This window comes from Phalacrocorax carbo, chromosome 9 (assembly GCF_963921805.1).
Source record: "Phalacrocorax carbo chromosome 9, bPhaCar2.1, whole genome shotgun sequence".
In the NCBI taxonomy this organism is placed as follows: Eukaryota; Metazoa; Chordata; class Aves; order Suliformes; family Phalacrocoracidae; genus Phalacrocorax; species Phalacrocorax carbo.
This window is the reverse complement of record NC_087521.1, coordinates 32,794,916-32,812,399: the sequence shown is the minus strand read 5'-3', so window position 1 is coordinate 32,812,399 and position 17,484 is coordinate 32,794,916. Positions and strand designations below refer to the sequence as shown.

Here is a 17,484-nt window from a genome sequence, read left to right as displayed (position 1 = left end):
CGGAAATGATTGAGCGGTTTGGTGAGACCTGGTGCCCAGCTGTGCTCAACCACTGACAGTATCCATGGCACATGTCACCGGATCTTAGGTTTGGTGAGGGTTTCAGGGGTCTTTTGTCTGCTTTGTAAGGGGAGCCATTGGGCTATCAAGCTATGGATGCTTGAAGCAGCTGTGAGTTGCTGCTCCAGGGTGGGGCCGAGGGGCGGGGCTGGCCGGCGGGCGTGCCCGTGATGCGCTCTGGCGCCTGTGACAGCAGAGGGGACGAGTCACAATGGGGGCGGTTATCAGGGGCGCCAGCAGGACGCCCTGCCCCAGTACAGCCTGGGCCAGCGGTGAGTGCGCACGCAGGCAGAGGCTGGGCTGGACGAGGGCCGGGGCAGAAGCGCGCGCCCCCGGTGGGGTGGGTTCTCACCCTGCATCGAGGGCACAGCCGCTCGTGGGAGCGCCTTGGGCAGGGCACGGTGATGCCGCTGCCGCGGGTGGGCGCAGGCCTTGCTGCCTCCCAGCTGCCTTGCCCCCTCTCCTCCCTGCCCCCAGCTCCCCCCGCCACCACCTCCCTCCCTTCCAGCCACACTCAACCCCTTCTCTCCCTCCTCCCGCAGGCCATGGCTGCCACAGAATTCCTCATCCGGGTTCTGCTAGGGACCATTTGGTACCCGCAGAAGGTTGGTGATGAGCTGGATGAGGCCACGCGCGAGCGCATGCAGCAACGTGCGCAGCTGCTGAGCCTGGAGATGTCTCGGCTGCTGCAGGAGCTGGAGCAGAGCAGCCAGGAGCAGAGCAATGTGGCCTGGGGAGCTCTGCTCTTTGCTGCCTTGCAGCAGCGACAGTTCTGGGCCATTGCTGGAGTCCTGGTCCTGCTCTTTGGGCTCTGGTGGTGGCTCAGCAGAAGGAGCCATGAGACCGACACATGCAGCAAGAAAGGCAGTTGCAGAAAGAAGGGGCACAGGCAGGAGCAAGAAGGAAAACCCAGTGTTGCTCTGGATGTGGGCAGAATTTTGGCAGAGCGCCTTCTGGACGTGCCAGAATCATTTGTCATGGTGGAGGAGCTGGTGGATGAACTTCTGCGTACCTGCCGAAGACTCTGCAGGAATAGTTTCATGCCGCGACTGATGCCAGCCATTGGGGAGGGCAGTTTCTGCCAAGGCTGGAGTCCCCGTGAGGATGACGCCGTCTACCGCCTGCTCGTGCCCCTGCAGGCCCCCCGCGGGCACGCCTTCCACCTCGAGCTGGGCACTGATGAGGAGATGCCGGCAAGGAACTCCCGCCTCCGCGTGGAGCTGGTGTGTACCTGCATGAGGGAGCGGCTGGTGAAGGACATGCTGTGCTTCCTCCACCACCCCAAGGAGGAGCTGAGGAGAAATCAGGGTCCCAGCCTGCTAGGCACCCTCTGCACCGGCCCCTACCTAGACGTGGAGAAAACCACACGTTGGTTCCAGACATTGGTACGTGCTGCCTGGCAGGTTTTGCCTCAGTCGCGACACAGCCGCCTCACAGCGCTGCCCTCCAGGCGCTCCTGCAAGCTCCGGGTTGTGGATGCTTCTGATAGTCCCCTCCTGATTGAGATGCTGTTTGGGGTGCAGCAAGGTGACTCGGACACCTTCCTGAGCATCGAGTAGGCAGAGGCCAGGCTTACCATCAGCGGGACGTGGCCAGAGAGCTGTGCTATGGCAGAGGTGCACATCTTCACGCACAGGGCCAGGCGTGGCGGCACTCCCCGGGGAGCTGGTCCTGCAGAACCAAGCACGCTGGACACGGAGAACACACAGCTCCGTCAGCAGTGGGAATTGCTGCTGCGCCTTTCCTGCGCAGAAGAAGCACGCCCTGGGGAGTGGGGCCCCATGCAGCTGAAGGGGCCGTTGCAAGGAGGCTTGCGACAGAGACACCCGTTGCCTGCTGGACGGTGACTGCCCTTCCTCTCTGAGAGACACTGTCCCCTCCGGGACCTTTACTCTGTGCCAAGGTGCCAATAAATCGTGTCTTTGAATAAACGCTGATTCTGCGAGTGTCTGTGCACCACTTTGTTGGGGAACATGGGCACGGGGTGCTCCCTGCTCAGCTGGCGCAGTTAGAGAGCATTTTGCAGAAGAGCTGATGCAGTGGGCTCTGGTTTCGCTGATTGTTTAACTATGGCCCGCCCTGTCCGTGCTCCTGCCATGGGCCTCATCCTGCAGAAGGGCTTTGGGAAATGAAAGCCTGCCACAGCATCTGAGATACTGCTTCGCAAATGCCTCTGTAGATGAGAATGGGTAGGTATTGGATAGGTAGAATATGTCTGGACCTATTGTATAAATATAATGAGGTAGCCGGCTACGTTATGCTTGATTTGTGGAAAACCACCGAGCAGCCAGGCTTGCGCAACCCTGAAGTAAATTAGCAATGTCTCTCCTGAGGGTGTGATTATCGACTCGTTGCACACCGGGCAGCGAATCCGCTTTTCGGACAACATCTGTGCGCCTGACGGCCTTGGGCTGCGCGCGGGAGGCCCTGGCCAGCAGGCAGCAGGTCTTGGGAGAGTTGGGCGGTGCTGGCTGTCCCCGCAACTGCTTCCAACCATGGGAAGTGTTAGGAAACTTTCGCAACTGTCCCGCACCGACTCAGGAGAGAGGCTAGGGTGCAAAGTACAGAATTACAAGAGAAATTCTTTATTCATGCGCATGAGGTGTCCCATGCAAACTGGGGCACTCCAAACGTGGTTTTACACGAGGTTCTTATACCTTTCTCTAGCATTCAGGCACAACGTGATTTGACCAAGCGCTACTTAACACGCACATACTACTATTTTGCAAAGCAGCCGTCGTTCTGTGGCATCACCATCCACCTGTTCTTTCTGGATCTAAACGACCCTGGAGTTGGTCTTGCTACAGGTACTTATCTATGACGCCAGCTAACGGGAGGCTTTCACAGAGGTGTTTGTTAGAGGGGCTTGGATGCAGATGTGACCGTGTGGGATTGGAGAATTCAGAGCACGGGAGTAACGGACAGCATCCAGGAACTTCAAGCGGGCAAAGTTGAGCCATCACCTGCATTAGAACCGGTGCCACCAGGAAAGCACGTCAGGTATTAGCAATTGGAGATTCTATGAGTGTGGCGAAACACTGGAACAGGTTGCCCAGAGAGGTGGTAGATGCCCCACCCCTGGAAACATTCAAGGTCAGGTTGGACAGGGCGCCGAGCAACCTGACCCAGTGGAAGATGTGTGGAATAATCGGTGGGGGTGACTTAGAAATTAAACTTATGTTTTTAGAAAAGGTACAGCATGGAAGAGTCTTGCAGGGTAGCGTGCGGCTGACAGGTGAGCAATCCATTCCATGGAAGTCCCCTAGGCTTGTAACCTTAGATGTCAGCGATGCCAGGAGAACTTGGTGTTCTGACTCTAGGAGGATTTGTCCGGAGGGTGGAACGGTGTGGAGACACCATGGCCAGGCTCCGTGACCACGGAGCTGGTACACTGCACATTTGCCCAGGCTCCGTGACCACGGAGCTGGTACACTGCACGTTTGCTACCCCGAGCCAACAGTCTGTCATGGTTTTGACAAAATGCTGTCCTTTTTATCATTATAATACCAAAACACACCTCCGTCCCAAAAGCTACTGCTACAAAAGTTTGCGGATACTATCCTTCAAGGTCCGAGCCTCCCCGTAAGAGGAAGCGGCGTATCCAGAAAGTTCCCAAAATAAAACTCAATAGCAACAAAGTCACTATTAAGCAGGCATTCTTTATTACAGCGCTGGGCAGCACTGGGGATTGCTCCACCATGAGTGCTCCAGTGATTCGGTAAACTTCCAAAGATTATTATGCTATAAAGTCATGCATAGTCATAAGGTTCCCGAGGATTCATTAACGTATGGAAAAGTTCAATCCGCGTGCATAGTTGTCTTTTTAGTGGTCTTCGGGGGTCCTCCAGTGGTCTCCGATGGTCTTCCTCACCTGTCCGATGGTTGAACTTTGGGTTTCCTTTGCCTATATATAGTCACTGAATTATCTCATCAGTCCTTTGGCCTTGGACTATCACAAGAGGCTGATGCTTATCTCGGCACTGATGTCCCGAGTCTATGTTATCGATGAATTTACGAGCTTATTCAAGGTCCTTTTAATCCTATCAGGCACCAAGTGGCATTCTTCAAATACCTAACACTATCTTTGCAAGGGAGGAAGCCACAAGACAAGAAGGATGCGTACAATTAGGTCTGAGTCAGGGACTGTCAGGGGTTTAGTCCTTTCACTACCTGCCTCTAAGATGCAACCACCCCTCACTGGGCAAAGCAAGGGAATTTTACACCAATCATAATAAAGGTGCGTATGACTAGAGTCACTCAAGCTCCACCTGAAAGGTAAAAAATAGTATAAATTAGGTTAAGAGAAAAAGGGTGTTGGGGAAGATACCATCACGGTACCACTCTGACTGATGTGCTGAGTACGGCGGAGCACGTCTGAAATATCTTTACGCTAATGCGCACAGCAGGAGGAATAAAGAAGAGGAGCTAGAAGCTTTGGCCCAGTCCCAGAGCTAGAACGTCATCGGCATACGCAAAAGCTGGTGGGATGAGTCCTGTGACTGGTGTGCCGTGACGTGGCAGACGCTTACGGGCTCTTCAGGAGAGAGAGGCAGGGCAGGCGAGGCGGAGGGGTTGATTCAGGGAATACATAGTTAAACGTCACCAATGCAATCTAGTGTAGCGCAACAAATGTTGGGGCCCGGAGCCAAAACTCAGCCAGGATAACGAGGTAGCCTTGGGCTGTAAGGTAACAGGCAGAGCTTGCATGATGACGGAAACTTGTTGCTTTGGGGGAGTCAGAGGGGCGTCAGGACAAGAAGCGCCTAAACAAAGTTATAAGGACGCTGCAGAACTACCAAACTCCTGTCTGGAAACCACCCCATGATCCCTGAGGTTCCCCTCAGAAGCACCCGGGACAAACAGGCAACAGCCTCAGACTGCCACTGCTGTAAGGGGCCTCAGGCAAGAATGCACCCAAGGATGTAATCTTCCCAAGCCTGATGGGGAACATCCTGGGGGGGATGCAAACAACCTAGCAGCAGGTGCCACTCAAAACCAAGACAAAAGGAGCTAAGGACATCTCCATCTAGATAAGAGTCAGAACACCCGTTGAAACCAACACCCCTTGCAATACACTGGCAAGATTACTGGATGGGCCAACTCATGACCGACCATATGTGGAAGAAGGGACTTAAAATGCATGCGTAATTAAGAGGCAAGTATTATAATTAGTGCCAGGAAATCTAATGCATATGTATATAACTGAGCAATATAAGCTTTGTCCATCAGGATTTGCGGTGTGCAAGTCAGGAGGAGCGACCCCCCTTGCACCCAGGGCTGCAATAAACCTACCTGCTTTATAACTCTCCGTGAGTTGTAGAGTTTGTTTCCGCGCCTCAGGGTAGCACTGGGTGGAAAGGAGGGGCTGGACTGTGCACAGGGCTTGCAGCTGGGGACGGCATGGTTGAGAGCCACCGCCTAAGGGTGAAGGGGAAAGCAAATAAAGCGGATGCTTTTGTGGCAGCCTACCACTGACCATCCAGCCAGGGCGATGCCACCGATGAATTATTGGACTAGGAAGTAAGGGATATCTCTGGATCAACTGCCCTCTTCCTTATGGGTGGTTTGAACTTCCCAGGCGTCAACTGGGAATATCGTACAGTGGACGCAAACAGGTCCAGGAAATTCCTGAAGCACACTGAAGATAACTTCTTGGTTATCTTAGCAGGTGCTAAGGGGGCCGACCAGGAAAGGTGCCCTCCTAGATTTGTTGCTTGTAAAGAAAGAGGGAGTGGTGGGCAACGTGGTGATTGGTGGCTGTCTTGGTCACTGGTTACAGTGACCACGAAGTAATGGAGTTCCCAGGCGTTGGCGATAGAGGAAAGCTGCCAGCAGAACTTGGAGCCTGGATGTGGGGAGAGGTGACTTGGGGCTGCTGAAGCAGCTAGTTAGTAAGGTTCCCTGGGAATCTGCTTTCACGGGTATTGGCTGTCCATGGATGCTGGCCACTTTGTAAGAGCCATCTCTTAAGAGCGCAGGAGCAGGCAATTCCAAGGTGTCAGAAGTCAAGCAAGTGGGGCAGAGGGCCGGCTTGGCTGAACAGGGATCCTCTTCAAGAACATAGGTGGAGAAGGAAAGTGTACGGACACTGGAAGCAAGGAAAGAGAGGCGACACGGGAAGACGACAGAGATGGGGCTTGCCACTGTAGGGGGAAAATCTGTGCAGCCAAAGCTCGGTTAGAGTTCAAGCTGGCCAGCACTAGGACATGAGGAAATGGACTGACGCTGCGTCAGGGGAATTTCATATTGGACATTAGGAAAAGGTTCTTCACTAAGAGGGTGGCTGGTCACTGGAACAGGCTCCCCGGGGAAGCGGTCACGGCAGCAAGCCTGCCAGAGTTCAAGGGGCGTCTGGATGATGCTCTTTAGTCATATGACTTAGTTTTAGGTAGCCCTGCAAGGAGCAGGGAGTTGGACACAATGATCCTTATGGGTCCCTTCCAACTTGAGCTATTCTATGGCTCTTTGACAATAATCTGAGGGCCGCTGTACAAGGCTAGCAAGTTTCCTGGTAACCCAAGCCGCAGGGAGGTGAACGCTTCCTGTAAAGGCAGGTCTGCTCAGCAGAACAGGGCAGTAGTGAACGGATTCTTTGTTTTGCTTTACCTGGCCACGTAGCTTTTGCTGCTAAACTGTCCTCTCTCAACCCACAAGTCTTCCCCCTTTCACCCTGCTGATGCACTCAGCCTGCCCACTGTTGGCAAGGGATTGAGCAGCTGCGTGATGCCAAGCTGCCTACTAGGATTAGCCTGCACCACCTGGGAAGGCAAGGCCCAATGAATCACTGAAACCAGAGGGCACTGCACCCGCTCTTCTGCAAAATGTTGGCCGACTGTGTGGCAGCTGAGCTGTCAGCACCCCATGCCCGCATTCCCCAGCAAAGTGATGCATGGAACCTCAGGGACGCAGCGCTTGTGTGTTCAACAAGTGATTTATTGGCATGTTGGCACCTCTGCCATAGCACAGCTCTCTGGCCACGTCCCGCTGATGGTAAGCCTGGCCTCTGCCTACTCGATGCTCAGGAAGGTGTCCGAGTCACCTTGCTTCACCCCAAACAGCATCTCAATCAGGAGGGGACTATCAGAAGCATCCACAACCCGGAGCTTGCAGGAGCGCCTGGAGGGCAGCACTGTGAGGCGGCTGTGTCGCGACCGAGGCAAAACCTGCCAGGCAGCACGTACCAATGTCTGGAACCAACGTGTGGTTTTCTCCACGTCTAGGTAGGGGCCGGTGCAGAGGGTGCCTAGCAGGCTGGGACCCTGATTTCTCCTCAGCTCCTCCTTGGGGTGGTGGAGGAAGCACAGCATGTCCTTCACCAGCCGCTCCCTCATGCAGGTACACACCAGCTCCACGCGGAGGCGGGAGTTCCTTGCCGGCATCTCCTCGTCAGTGCCCAGCTCGAGGTGGAAGGCGTGCCCGTGGGGGGCCTGCAGGGGCACGAGCAGGCGGTAGACGGCGTCATCCTCACGGGAACTCCAGCCTTGGCAGAAACTGCCCTCCCCAATGGCTGGCATCAGTCGCGGCATGAAACTATTCCTGCAGAGTCTTCGGCAGGTACGCAGAAGTTCATCCACCAGCTCCTCCACCATGACAAATGATTCTGGCACGTCCAGAAGGCGCTCCGCCAAAATTCTGCCCACATCCAGAGCAACACTGGGTTTTCCTTCTTGCTCCTGCCTGTGCCCCTTCTTTCTGCAACTGCCTTTCTTGCTGCATCTGTCGGTCTCATGGCTCCTTCTGCTGAGCCACCACCAGAGCCCAAAGAGCAGGACCAGGACTCCAGCAATGGCCCAGAACTGTCGCTGCTGCAAGGCAGCAAAGAGCAGAGCTCCCCAGGTCATGACGCTTGGCTCTTGGCTCGTCTGAACCTGGCTCCTTTGCCTCTGGCTGCTCTGCTTCAGCTCCTGCAGCAGCCGAGACATCTCCAAGCTCAGCAGCTGCGCACGTTGCTGCATGCGCTCGCGCGTGGCCTCATCCAGCTCATCACCAACCTTCTGCGGGTACCAAATGGTCCCTAGCAGAACCCGGATGAGGAATTCTGTGGCAGCCATGGCCTGCGGGAGGAGGGAGAGAAGGGGTTGAGTGTGGCTGGAAGGGAGGGAGGTGGTGGCGGGGGGAGCTGGGGGCAGGGAGGAGAGGGGGCAAGGCAGCTGGGAGGCAGCAAGGCCTGCGCCCACCCGCGGCAGCGGCATCACCGTGCCCTGCCCAAGGCGCTCCCACGAGCGGCTGTGCCCTCGATGCAGGGTGAGAACCCACCCCACCGGGGGCGCGCGCTTCTGCCCCGGCCCTCGTCCAGCCCAGCCTCTGCCTGCGTGCGCACTCACCGCTGGCCCAGGCTGTACTGGGGCAGGGCGTCCTGCTGGCGCCCCTGATAACCGCCCCCATTGTGACTCGTCCCCTCTGCTGTCACAGGCGCCAGAGCGCATCACGGGCACGCCCGCCGGCCAGCCCCGCCCCTCGGCCCCACCCCGGAGCAGCAACTCACAGCTCCCCAGGCAGCCAGAGCCCTGACAGCCAGAAAGCGCAGACCCACCCGGCAGGACAAGGCCGGGTGACTCGATTTGGGGAAATTACTTTATTACCAATCAACTCGGTTCACTTGGGTAAGTCGATATCACGGTGGGCGCAGGCTTTTCCACCGACACCTTGATGACAGCTGTGATGCCCCTCCTGACCACCATACCCCTGTCAGGCTGGCGCAGGAGGGATTTCCTGCTGCGGCTGCAGGATACCATGAGATACCTGCGCTGCTGCCTGGAGGAGAATCGCCTTGACCACCTCTTCTTTGGCAATGAGAACATGCCCCAGGAGATCATCTTGCCCCCTGCCTTCCAAACAGCTGAACCCCTCAACCTTTCCCAGGAAGGAATGCTAGTTAATTAAAACAAATTGCTGGTTAGGGAAGCTCTTCTCTCACATTCCCCGTGACCTTGGGCCAGCTGGAGTGGTAGACCTATTCAATGCTGCTTTTTCCTCAAGAGGGATGTGGAGAAGTGGCTGTAAGGCGTCATCACTGTAGTTTGCAGTTGTGGGAAACCAACAGGTCCAGCTATCAAGCAGTGACACTTCTCCACGGCTCTTAAATTGACAGGAGGGCTTCTGGTGGTCCAGTTCAACCTTCCTTTGGGACTGCCCCACGGCCACTTAATCTGTAGCTTTCAGGTACCGCAACAACAGGATCTATTAGGGTGCAGAGGGTTGTGGGGGGTTGGGGTGCAGTTTCCTGGGAAGGACTTACAGCAGAACCTAGGCATCATGGCACTCTGGACACTTGTGCCAGGGTACAGCGAGGGCCAGCCGCTCCCTCAGGGCCTGGAAGTCAGGAGCTGAGTGTGCTAAGACAAAGGCCTGTCCCACCACCTCCATCCAGGTAGTGGGGCAGGCCTGGAGACCCTTGGCAGGTTCACTCATGCCTGCAGATCATCAAGCAGGTTCACGGTGATGAGGCAGGATGAGTTCAGGCCAGGAAGTCAACCTGCAGCTCAGGGCTGTGGGGACAAGGCCAGGCCGAGGCCAGGCTGGGATAGTGGCCCACTGGTGGGCCTGGCTCAACGGAGCCCATGGCCAGGCCAGGCAAGGCTGGGGGAAGCTGGAAACTGACAACCTGAAGTGTCGCTCTGACAGGGACTGACAGCCCTGGTTTGAGCTGCAGGGGGATTCTGGGCCATGGACAGGGCGGAGGGAAGGCCTGGGGGGGCTGGTCAGGGCCCTGGCAACCATGGAGGCAGCGTATCTCGTAAGCCAGTTAATTAATACTTTTTGCTCCTAAGCTAGGAGAGACCCATGACACCGTTTAGGGACCAGGGAAAGCGAAGCGATGCAGACTTCTTGCACGTGCGTTATTTACACAGTCGATTGCAGGGAAACCCACGTAGTGACATCCAGTGGCAATGGAGTGCAGGGAGCATTTCCTGCCTGTGACATGACACGCTGAGACAGGGTTTTCTTATGCCGAGTCCTGCTCTTGCTCCTTTCCACTCCCATCACGCCCACAGTTCAGCCATTTCCTTTTTCTACATATGGTGTTAGCTATCTTGCTTCGTCCTTGTGCATTCCCTGTCCTTTGGCAGATTATAGCCTGAAATTAACTCCAGTTTAATGGAAAAGGTTATCAGTTGCCATGGAAATGCCTTACCATGTGATTGTGGTTGTACTTCCTGTTGTGCTTAGGGCTGAAACCATTAGACGAGCCTTGTTTTTACACTTGCTTACAGTTCTATAGATATCTGTTACTCAAAACTGCGGACAGAATGTTCAGTCTTCTAACACAGGTCATTTTGGTTTTTATGCTGTGATCTTATGCCAAGCTGTTAAACACTTATGCTAAAGCTTTCTGCAACAGACGTCCTCAGACTTCCTGGTTTGTTATTTAAGAACTGCAAAGCCAAATTCCTGCTGATAACTATTAACTGTCAAGGAAATAGGTTGATTTCCATGAACGAAGAGAAGGCTGAAGCTGGTCGCTTGCCTTTGCTGGCTGGCTGATACTGAGATAAGAGCTCTAGGATGCAGGAGGTATGGGCCGCTGTGCCAGGCAGCCTAGCACGGAAAACTGCCCAATGCTGGGTGACTCTTGGCCTCAGTGTTAGCGACTGTAAACAGCACCTCCTTTTCCTCAGGGGTATACCTGCCACCACTAATAGCTCATCTGGGGATCTGTGCTGGCTCTTTCTTTGTTCATCATATACATTAGGGATTCCAGTAATGCAGTTGATTGGTAATAAAGTAATTGGTAATAAAGTAATAAATTAATGAAGTAATTTCCCCTAATCGAGTCACTGTTTTGCCAGTGGTGGTAATTGCTGAGTGATCTCCCTGTCTTTATCGAAAAGCACTGCATTTTGTTGTCATTTTCTCCTCCTGCAGTCATGTGGAGCGGAAATGATTGAGCGGTTTGGTGAGACCTGGTGCCCAGCTGTGCTCAACCACTGACAGTATCCATGGCACATGTCACCGGATCTTAGGTTTGGTGAGGGTTTCAGGGGTCTTTTGTCTGCTTTGTAAGGGGAGCCATTGGGCTATCAAGCTATGGATGCTTGAAGCAGCTGTGAGTTGCTGCTCCAGGGTGGGGCCGAGGGGCGGGGCTGGCCGGCGGGCGTGCCCGTGATGCGCTCTGGCGCCTGTGACAGCAGAGGGGACGAGTCACAATGGGGGCGGTTATCAGGGGCACCAGCAGGACGCCCTGCCCCAGTACAGCCTGGGCCAGCGGTGAGTGCGCACGCAGGCAGAGGCTGGGCTGGACGAGGGCCGGGGCAGAAGCGCGCGCCCCCGGTGGGGTGGGTTCTCACCCTGCATCGAGGGCACAGCCGCTCGTGGGAGCGCCTTGGGCAGGGCACGGTGATGCCGCTGCCGCGGGTGGGCGCAGGCCTTGCTGCCTCCCAGCTGCCTTGCCCCCTCTCCTCCCTGCTCCCAGCTCCCCCCGCCACCACCTCCCTCCCTTCCAGCCACACTCAACCCCTTCTCTCCCTCCTCCCGCAGGCCATGGCTGCCACAGAATTCCTCATCCGGGTTCTGCTAGGGACCATTTGGTACCCGCAGAAGGTCGGTGATGAGCTGGATGAGGCCACGCGCGAGCGCATGCAGCAACGTGCGCAGCTGCTGAGCATGGAGATGTCTCGGCTGCTGCAGGAGCTGGAGCAGAGCAGCCAGGAGCAGAGCAATGTGGCCTGGGGAGCTCTGCTCTTTGCTGCCTTGCAGCAGCGACAGTTCTGGGCCATTGCTGGAGTCCTGGTCCTGCTCTTTGGGCTCTGGTGGTGGCTCAGCAGAAGGAGCCATGAGACCGACACATGCAGCAAGAAAGGCAGTTGCAGAAAGAAGGGGCACAGGCAGGAGCAAGAAGGAAAACCCAGTGTTGCTCTGGATGTGGGCAGAATTTTGGTGGAGCGCCTTCTGGACGTGCCAGAATCATTTGTCATGGTGGAGGAGCTGGTGGATGAACTTCTGCGTACCTGCCGAAGACTCTGCAGGAATAGTTTCATGCCGCGACTGATGCCAGCCATTGGGGAGGGCAGTTTCTGCCAAGGCTGGAGTTCCCGTGAGGATGACGCCGTCTACCGCCTGCTCGTGCCCCTGCAGGCCCCCCGCGGGCACGCCTTCCACCTCGAGCTGGGCACTGATGAGGAGATGCCGGCAAGGAACTCCCGCCTCCGCGTGGAGCTGGTGTGTACCTGCACGAGGGAGCGGCTGGCGAAGGACATGCTGTGCTTCCTCCACCACCCCAAGGAGGAGCTGAGGAGAAATCAGGGTCCCAGCCTGCTAGGCACCCTCTGCACCGGCCCCTACCTAGACGTGGAGAAAACCACACGCTGGTTCCAGATATTGGTACGTGCTGCCTGGCAGGTTTTGCCTCGGTCGCGACACAGCCACCTCACAGTGCTGCCCTCCAGGCGCTCCTGCAAGCTCCGGGTTGTGGATGCTTCTGATAGTCTCCTCCTGATTGAGATGCTGTTTGGGGTGCAGCAAGGTGACTCGGACACCTTCCTGAGCATCGAGTAGGCAGAGGCCAGGCTTACCATCAGCGGGACGTGGCCAGAGAGCTGTGCTATGGCAGAGGTGCACATCTTCACGCACAGGGCCAGGCGTGGAAGCACTCCCCGGGCAGCTGGTCCTGCAGAACCAAGCACGCTGGACACGGAGAACACACAGCTCCGTCAGCTGTGGGAATTGCTGCTGCGCCTTTCCTGCGCAGAAGAAGCACGCTCTGGGGAGCGGGGCCCCATGCGGCTGAAGGGGCCGTTGCAAGGAGGCTTGCGACAGAGACACCCGTTGCCTGCTGGACGGTGACTGCCCTTCCTCTCTGAGAGACACTGTCCCCTCCGGGACCTTTACTCTGTGCCAAGGTGCCAATAAATCGTGTCTTTGAATAAACGCTGATTCTGCGAGTGTCTGTGCACCACTTTGTTGGGGAACATGGGCACGGGGTGCTCCCTGCTCAGCTGGCGCAGTTAGAGAGCATTTTGCAGAAGAGCTGATGCAGTGGGCTCTGGTTTCGCTGATTGTTTAACTATGGCCCGCCCTGTCCGTGCTCCTGCCATGGGCCTCATCCTGCAGAAGGGCTTTGGGAAATGAAAGCCTGCCACAGCATCTGAGATACTGCTTCGCAAATGCCTCTGTAGATGAGAATGGGTAGGTATTGGATAGGTAGAATATGTCTGGACCTATTGTATAAATATAATGAGGTAGCCGGCTACGTTATGCTTGATTTGTGGAAAACCACCGAGCAGCCAGGCTTGCGCAACCCTGAAGTAAATTAGCAATGTCTCTCCTGAGGGTGTGATTATCGACTCGTTGCACACCGGGCAGCGAATCCGCTTTTCGGACAACATCTGTGCGCCTGACGGCCTTGGGCTGCGCGCGGGAGGCCCTGGCCAGCAGGCAGCAGGTCTTGGGAGAGTTGGGCGGTGCTGGCTGTCCCCGCAACCGCTTCCAACCATGGGAAGTGTTAGGAAACTTTCGCAACTGTCCCGCACCGACTCAGGAGAGAGGCTAGGGTGCAAAGTACAGAATTACAAGAGAAATTCTTTATTCATGCGCATGAGGTGTCCCATGCAAACTGGGGCACTCCAAACGTGGTTTTACACGAGGTTCTTATACCTTTCTCTAGCATTCAGGCACAACGTGATTTGACCAAGCGCTACTTAACACGCACATACTACTATTTTGCAAAGCAGCCGTCGTTCTGTGGCATCACCATCCACCTGTTCTTTCTGGATCTAAACGACCCTGGAGTTGGTCTTGCTACAGGTACTTATCTATGACGCCAGCTAACGGGAGGCTTTCACAGAGGTGTTTGTTAGAGGGGCTTGGATGCAGATGTGACCGTGTGGGATTGGAGAATTCAGAGCACGGGAGTAACGGACAGCATCCAGGAACTTCAAGCGGGCAAAGTTGAGCCATCACCTGCATTAGAACCGGTGCCACCAGGAAAGCACGTCAGGTATTAGCAATTGGAGATTCTATGAGTGTGGCGAAACACTGGAATAGGTTGCCCAGAGAGGTGGTAGATGCCCCACCCCTGGAAACATTCAAGGTCAGGTTGGACGGGGCGCCGAGCAACCTGACCCAGTGGAAGATGTGTGGAATAATCGGTGGGGGTGACTTAGAAATTAAACTTATGTTTTTAGAAAAGGTACAGCATGGAAGAGTCTTGCAGGGTAGCGTGCGGCTGACAGGTGAGCAATCCATTCCATGGAAGTCCCCTAGGCTCGTAACCTTAGATGTCAGCGATGCCAGGAGAACTTGGTGTTCTGACTCTAGGAGGGTTTGTCCGGAGGGTGGAACGGTGTGGAGACACCATGGCCAGGCTCCGTGACCACGGAGCTGGTACACTGCTCATTTGCCCAGGCTCCGTGACCACGGAGCTGGTACACTGCACATTTGCCCAGGCTCCGTGACCATGGAGCTGGTACACTGCACATTTGCCCAGGCTCCGTGACCACGGAGCTGGTACACTGCACGTTTGCTACCCCGAGCCAACAGTCTGTCATGGTTTTGACAAAATGCTGTCCTTTTTATCATTATAATACCAAAACACACCTCCGTCCCAAAAGCTACTGCTACAAAAGTTTGCGGATACTATCCTTCAAGGTCCGAGCCTCCCCGTAAGAGGAAGCGGCGTATCCAGAAAGTTCCCAAAATAAAACTCAATAGCAACAAAGTCACTATTAAGCAGGCATTCTTTATTACAGCGCTGGGCAGCACTGGGGATTGCTCCACCATGAGTGCTCCAGTGATTCGGTAAACTTCCAAAGATTATTATGCTATAAAGTCATGCATAGTCATAAGGTTCCCGAGGATTCATTAACGTATGGAAAAGTTCAATCCGCGTGCATAGTTGTCTTTTTAGTGGTCTTCGGGGGTCCTCCAGTGGTCTCCGATGGTCTTCCTCACCTGTCCGATGGTTGAACTTTGGGTTTCCTTTGCCTATATATAGTCATTGAATTATCTCATCAGTCCTTTGGCCTTGGACTATCACAAGAGGCTGATGCTTATCTCGGCACTGATGTCCCGAGTCTATGTTATCGATGAATTTACGAGCTTATTCAAGGTCCTTTTAATCCTATCAGGCACCAAGTGGCATTCTTCAAATACCTAACACTATCTTTGCAAGGGAGGAAGCCACAAGACAAGAAGGATGCGTACAATTAGGTCTGAGTCAGGGACTGTCAGGGGTTTAGTCCTTTCACTACCTGCCTCTAAGATGCAACCACCCCTCACTGGGCAAAGCAAGGGAATTTTACACCAATCATAATAAAGGTGCGTATGACTAGAGTCACTCAAGCTCCACCTGAAAGGTAAAAAATAGTATAAATTAGGTTAAGAGAAAAAGGGTGTTGGGGAAGATACCATCACGTACCACTCTGACTGATGTGCTGAGTACAGCGGAGCACGTCTGAAATATCTTTACGCTAATGCGCACAGCAGGAGGAATAAAGAAGAGGAGCTAGAAGCTTTGGCCCAGTCCCAGAGCTAGAACGTCATCGGCGTACGCAAAAGCTGGTGGGATGAGTCCTGTGACTGGTGTGCCGTGACGTGGCAGACGCTTACGGGCTCTTCAGGAGAGAGAGGCAGGGCAGGTGAGGCGGAGGGGTTGATTCAGGGAATGCACAGTTAAACGTCACCAATGCAATCTAGTGTAGCGCAACAAATGTTGGGGCCCGGAGCCAAAACTCAGCCAGGATAACGAGGTAGCCTTGGGCTGTAAGGTAACAGGCAGAGCTTGCATGATGACGGAAACTTGTTGCTTTGGGGGAGTCAGAGGGGCGTCAGGACAAGAAGCGCCTAAACAAAGTTATAAGGACGCTGCAGAACTACCAAACTCCTGTCTGGAAACCACCCCGTGATCCCTGAGGTTCCCCTCAGAAGCACCCGGGACAAACAGGCAACAGCCTCAGACTGCCACTGCTGTAAGGGGCCTCAGGCAAGAATGCACCCAAGGATGTAATCTTCCCAAGCCTGATGGGGAACATCCTGGGGGGGATGCAAACAACCTAGCAGCAGGTGCCACTCAAAACCAAGACAAAAGGAGCTAAGGACATCTCCATCTAGATAAGAGTCAGAACACCCGTTGAAACCAACACCCCTTGCAATACACTGGCAAGATTACTGGATGGGCCAACTCATGACCGACCATATGTGGAAGAAGGGACTTAAAATGCATGCGTAATTAAGAGGCAAGTATTATAATTAGTGCCAGGAAATCTAATGCGTATGTATATAACTGAGCAATATAAGCTTTGTCCATCAGGACTTGCAGTGTGCAAGTCAGGAGGAGCGACCCCCCTTGCACCCAGGGCTGCAATAAACCTACCTGCTTTATAACTCTCTGTGAGTTGTAGAGTTTGTTTCCGCGCCTCAGGGTAGCACTGGGTGGAAAGGAGGGGCTGGACTGTGCACAGGGCTTGCAGCTGGGGACGGCATGGTTGAGAGCCACCGCCTAAGGGTGAAGGGGAAAGCAAATAAAGCGGATGCTTTTGTGGCAGCCTACCACTGACCATCCAGCCAGGGCGATGCCACCGATGAATTATTGGACTAGGAAGTAAGGGATATCTCTGGATCAACTGCCCTCTTTCTTATGGGTGGTTTGAACTTCCCAGGCGTCAACTGGGAATATCGTACAGTGGACGCAAACAGGTCCAGGAAATTCCTGAAGCACACTGAAGATAACTTCTTGGTTATCTTAGCAGGTGCTAAGGGGGCCGACCAGGAAAGGTGCCCTCCTAGATTTGTTGCTTGTAAAGAAAGAGGGAGTGGTGGGCAACGTGGTGATTGGTGGCTGTCTTGGTCACTGGTTACAGTGACCACGAAGTAATGGAGTTCCCAGGCGTTGGCGATAGAGGAAAGCTGCCAGCAGAACTTGGAGCCTGGATGCGGGGAGAGGTGACTTGGGGCTGCTGAAGCAGCTAGTTAGTAAGGTTCCCTGGGAATCTGCTTTCACGGGTATTGGCTGTCCATGGATGCTGGCCACTTTGTAAGAGCCATCTCTTAAGAGCGCAGGAGCAGGCAATTCCAAGGTGTCAGAAGTCAAGCAAGTGGGGCAGAGGGCCGGCTTGGCTGAACAGGGATCCTCTTCAAGAACATAGGTGGAGAAGGAAAGTGTACGGACACTGGAAGCAAGGAAAGAGAGGCGACACGGGAAGACGACAGAGATGGGGCTTGCCACTGTAGGGGGAAAATCTGTGCAGCCAAAGCTCGGTTAGAGTTCAAGCTGGCCAGCACTAGGACATGAGGAAATGGACTGACGCTGCGTCAGGGGAATTTCATATTGGACATTAGGAAAAGGTTCTTCACTAAGAGGGTGGCTGGTCACTGGAACAGGCTCCCCGGGGAAGCGGTCACGGCAGCAAGCCTGCCAGAGTTCAAGGGGCGTCTGGATGATGCTCTTTAGTCATATGACTTAGTTTTAGGTAGCCCTGCAAGGAGCAG

At 54.7% G+C, this 17,484-nt stretch overlaps 1 protein-coding gene across 1 annotated transcript; it reads left to right on the top strand.

Moving 5' to 3' along the window:
* Positions 1 to 605: 605 nt before the first annotated feature.
* Positions 606 to 9,552, top strand: LOC135314966 (inositol 1,4,5-trisphosphate receptor-interacting protein-like). Its single transcript, XM_064460016.1, is given in 4 exon segments — positions 606 to 1,903; positions 2,728 to 2,867; positions 7,396 to 7,614; positions 8,690 to 9,552. Coding segments are annotated over 4 exon segments (1,911 nt in total). The 3' UTR covers positions 8,944 to 9,552.
* Positions 9,553 to 17,484: the final 7,932 nt, after the last annotated feature.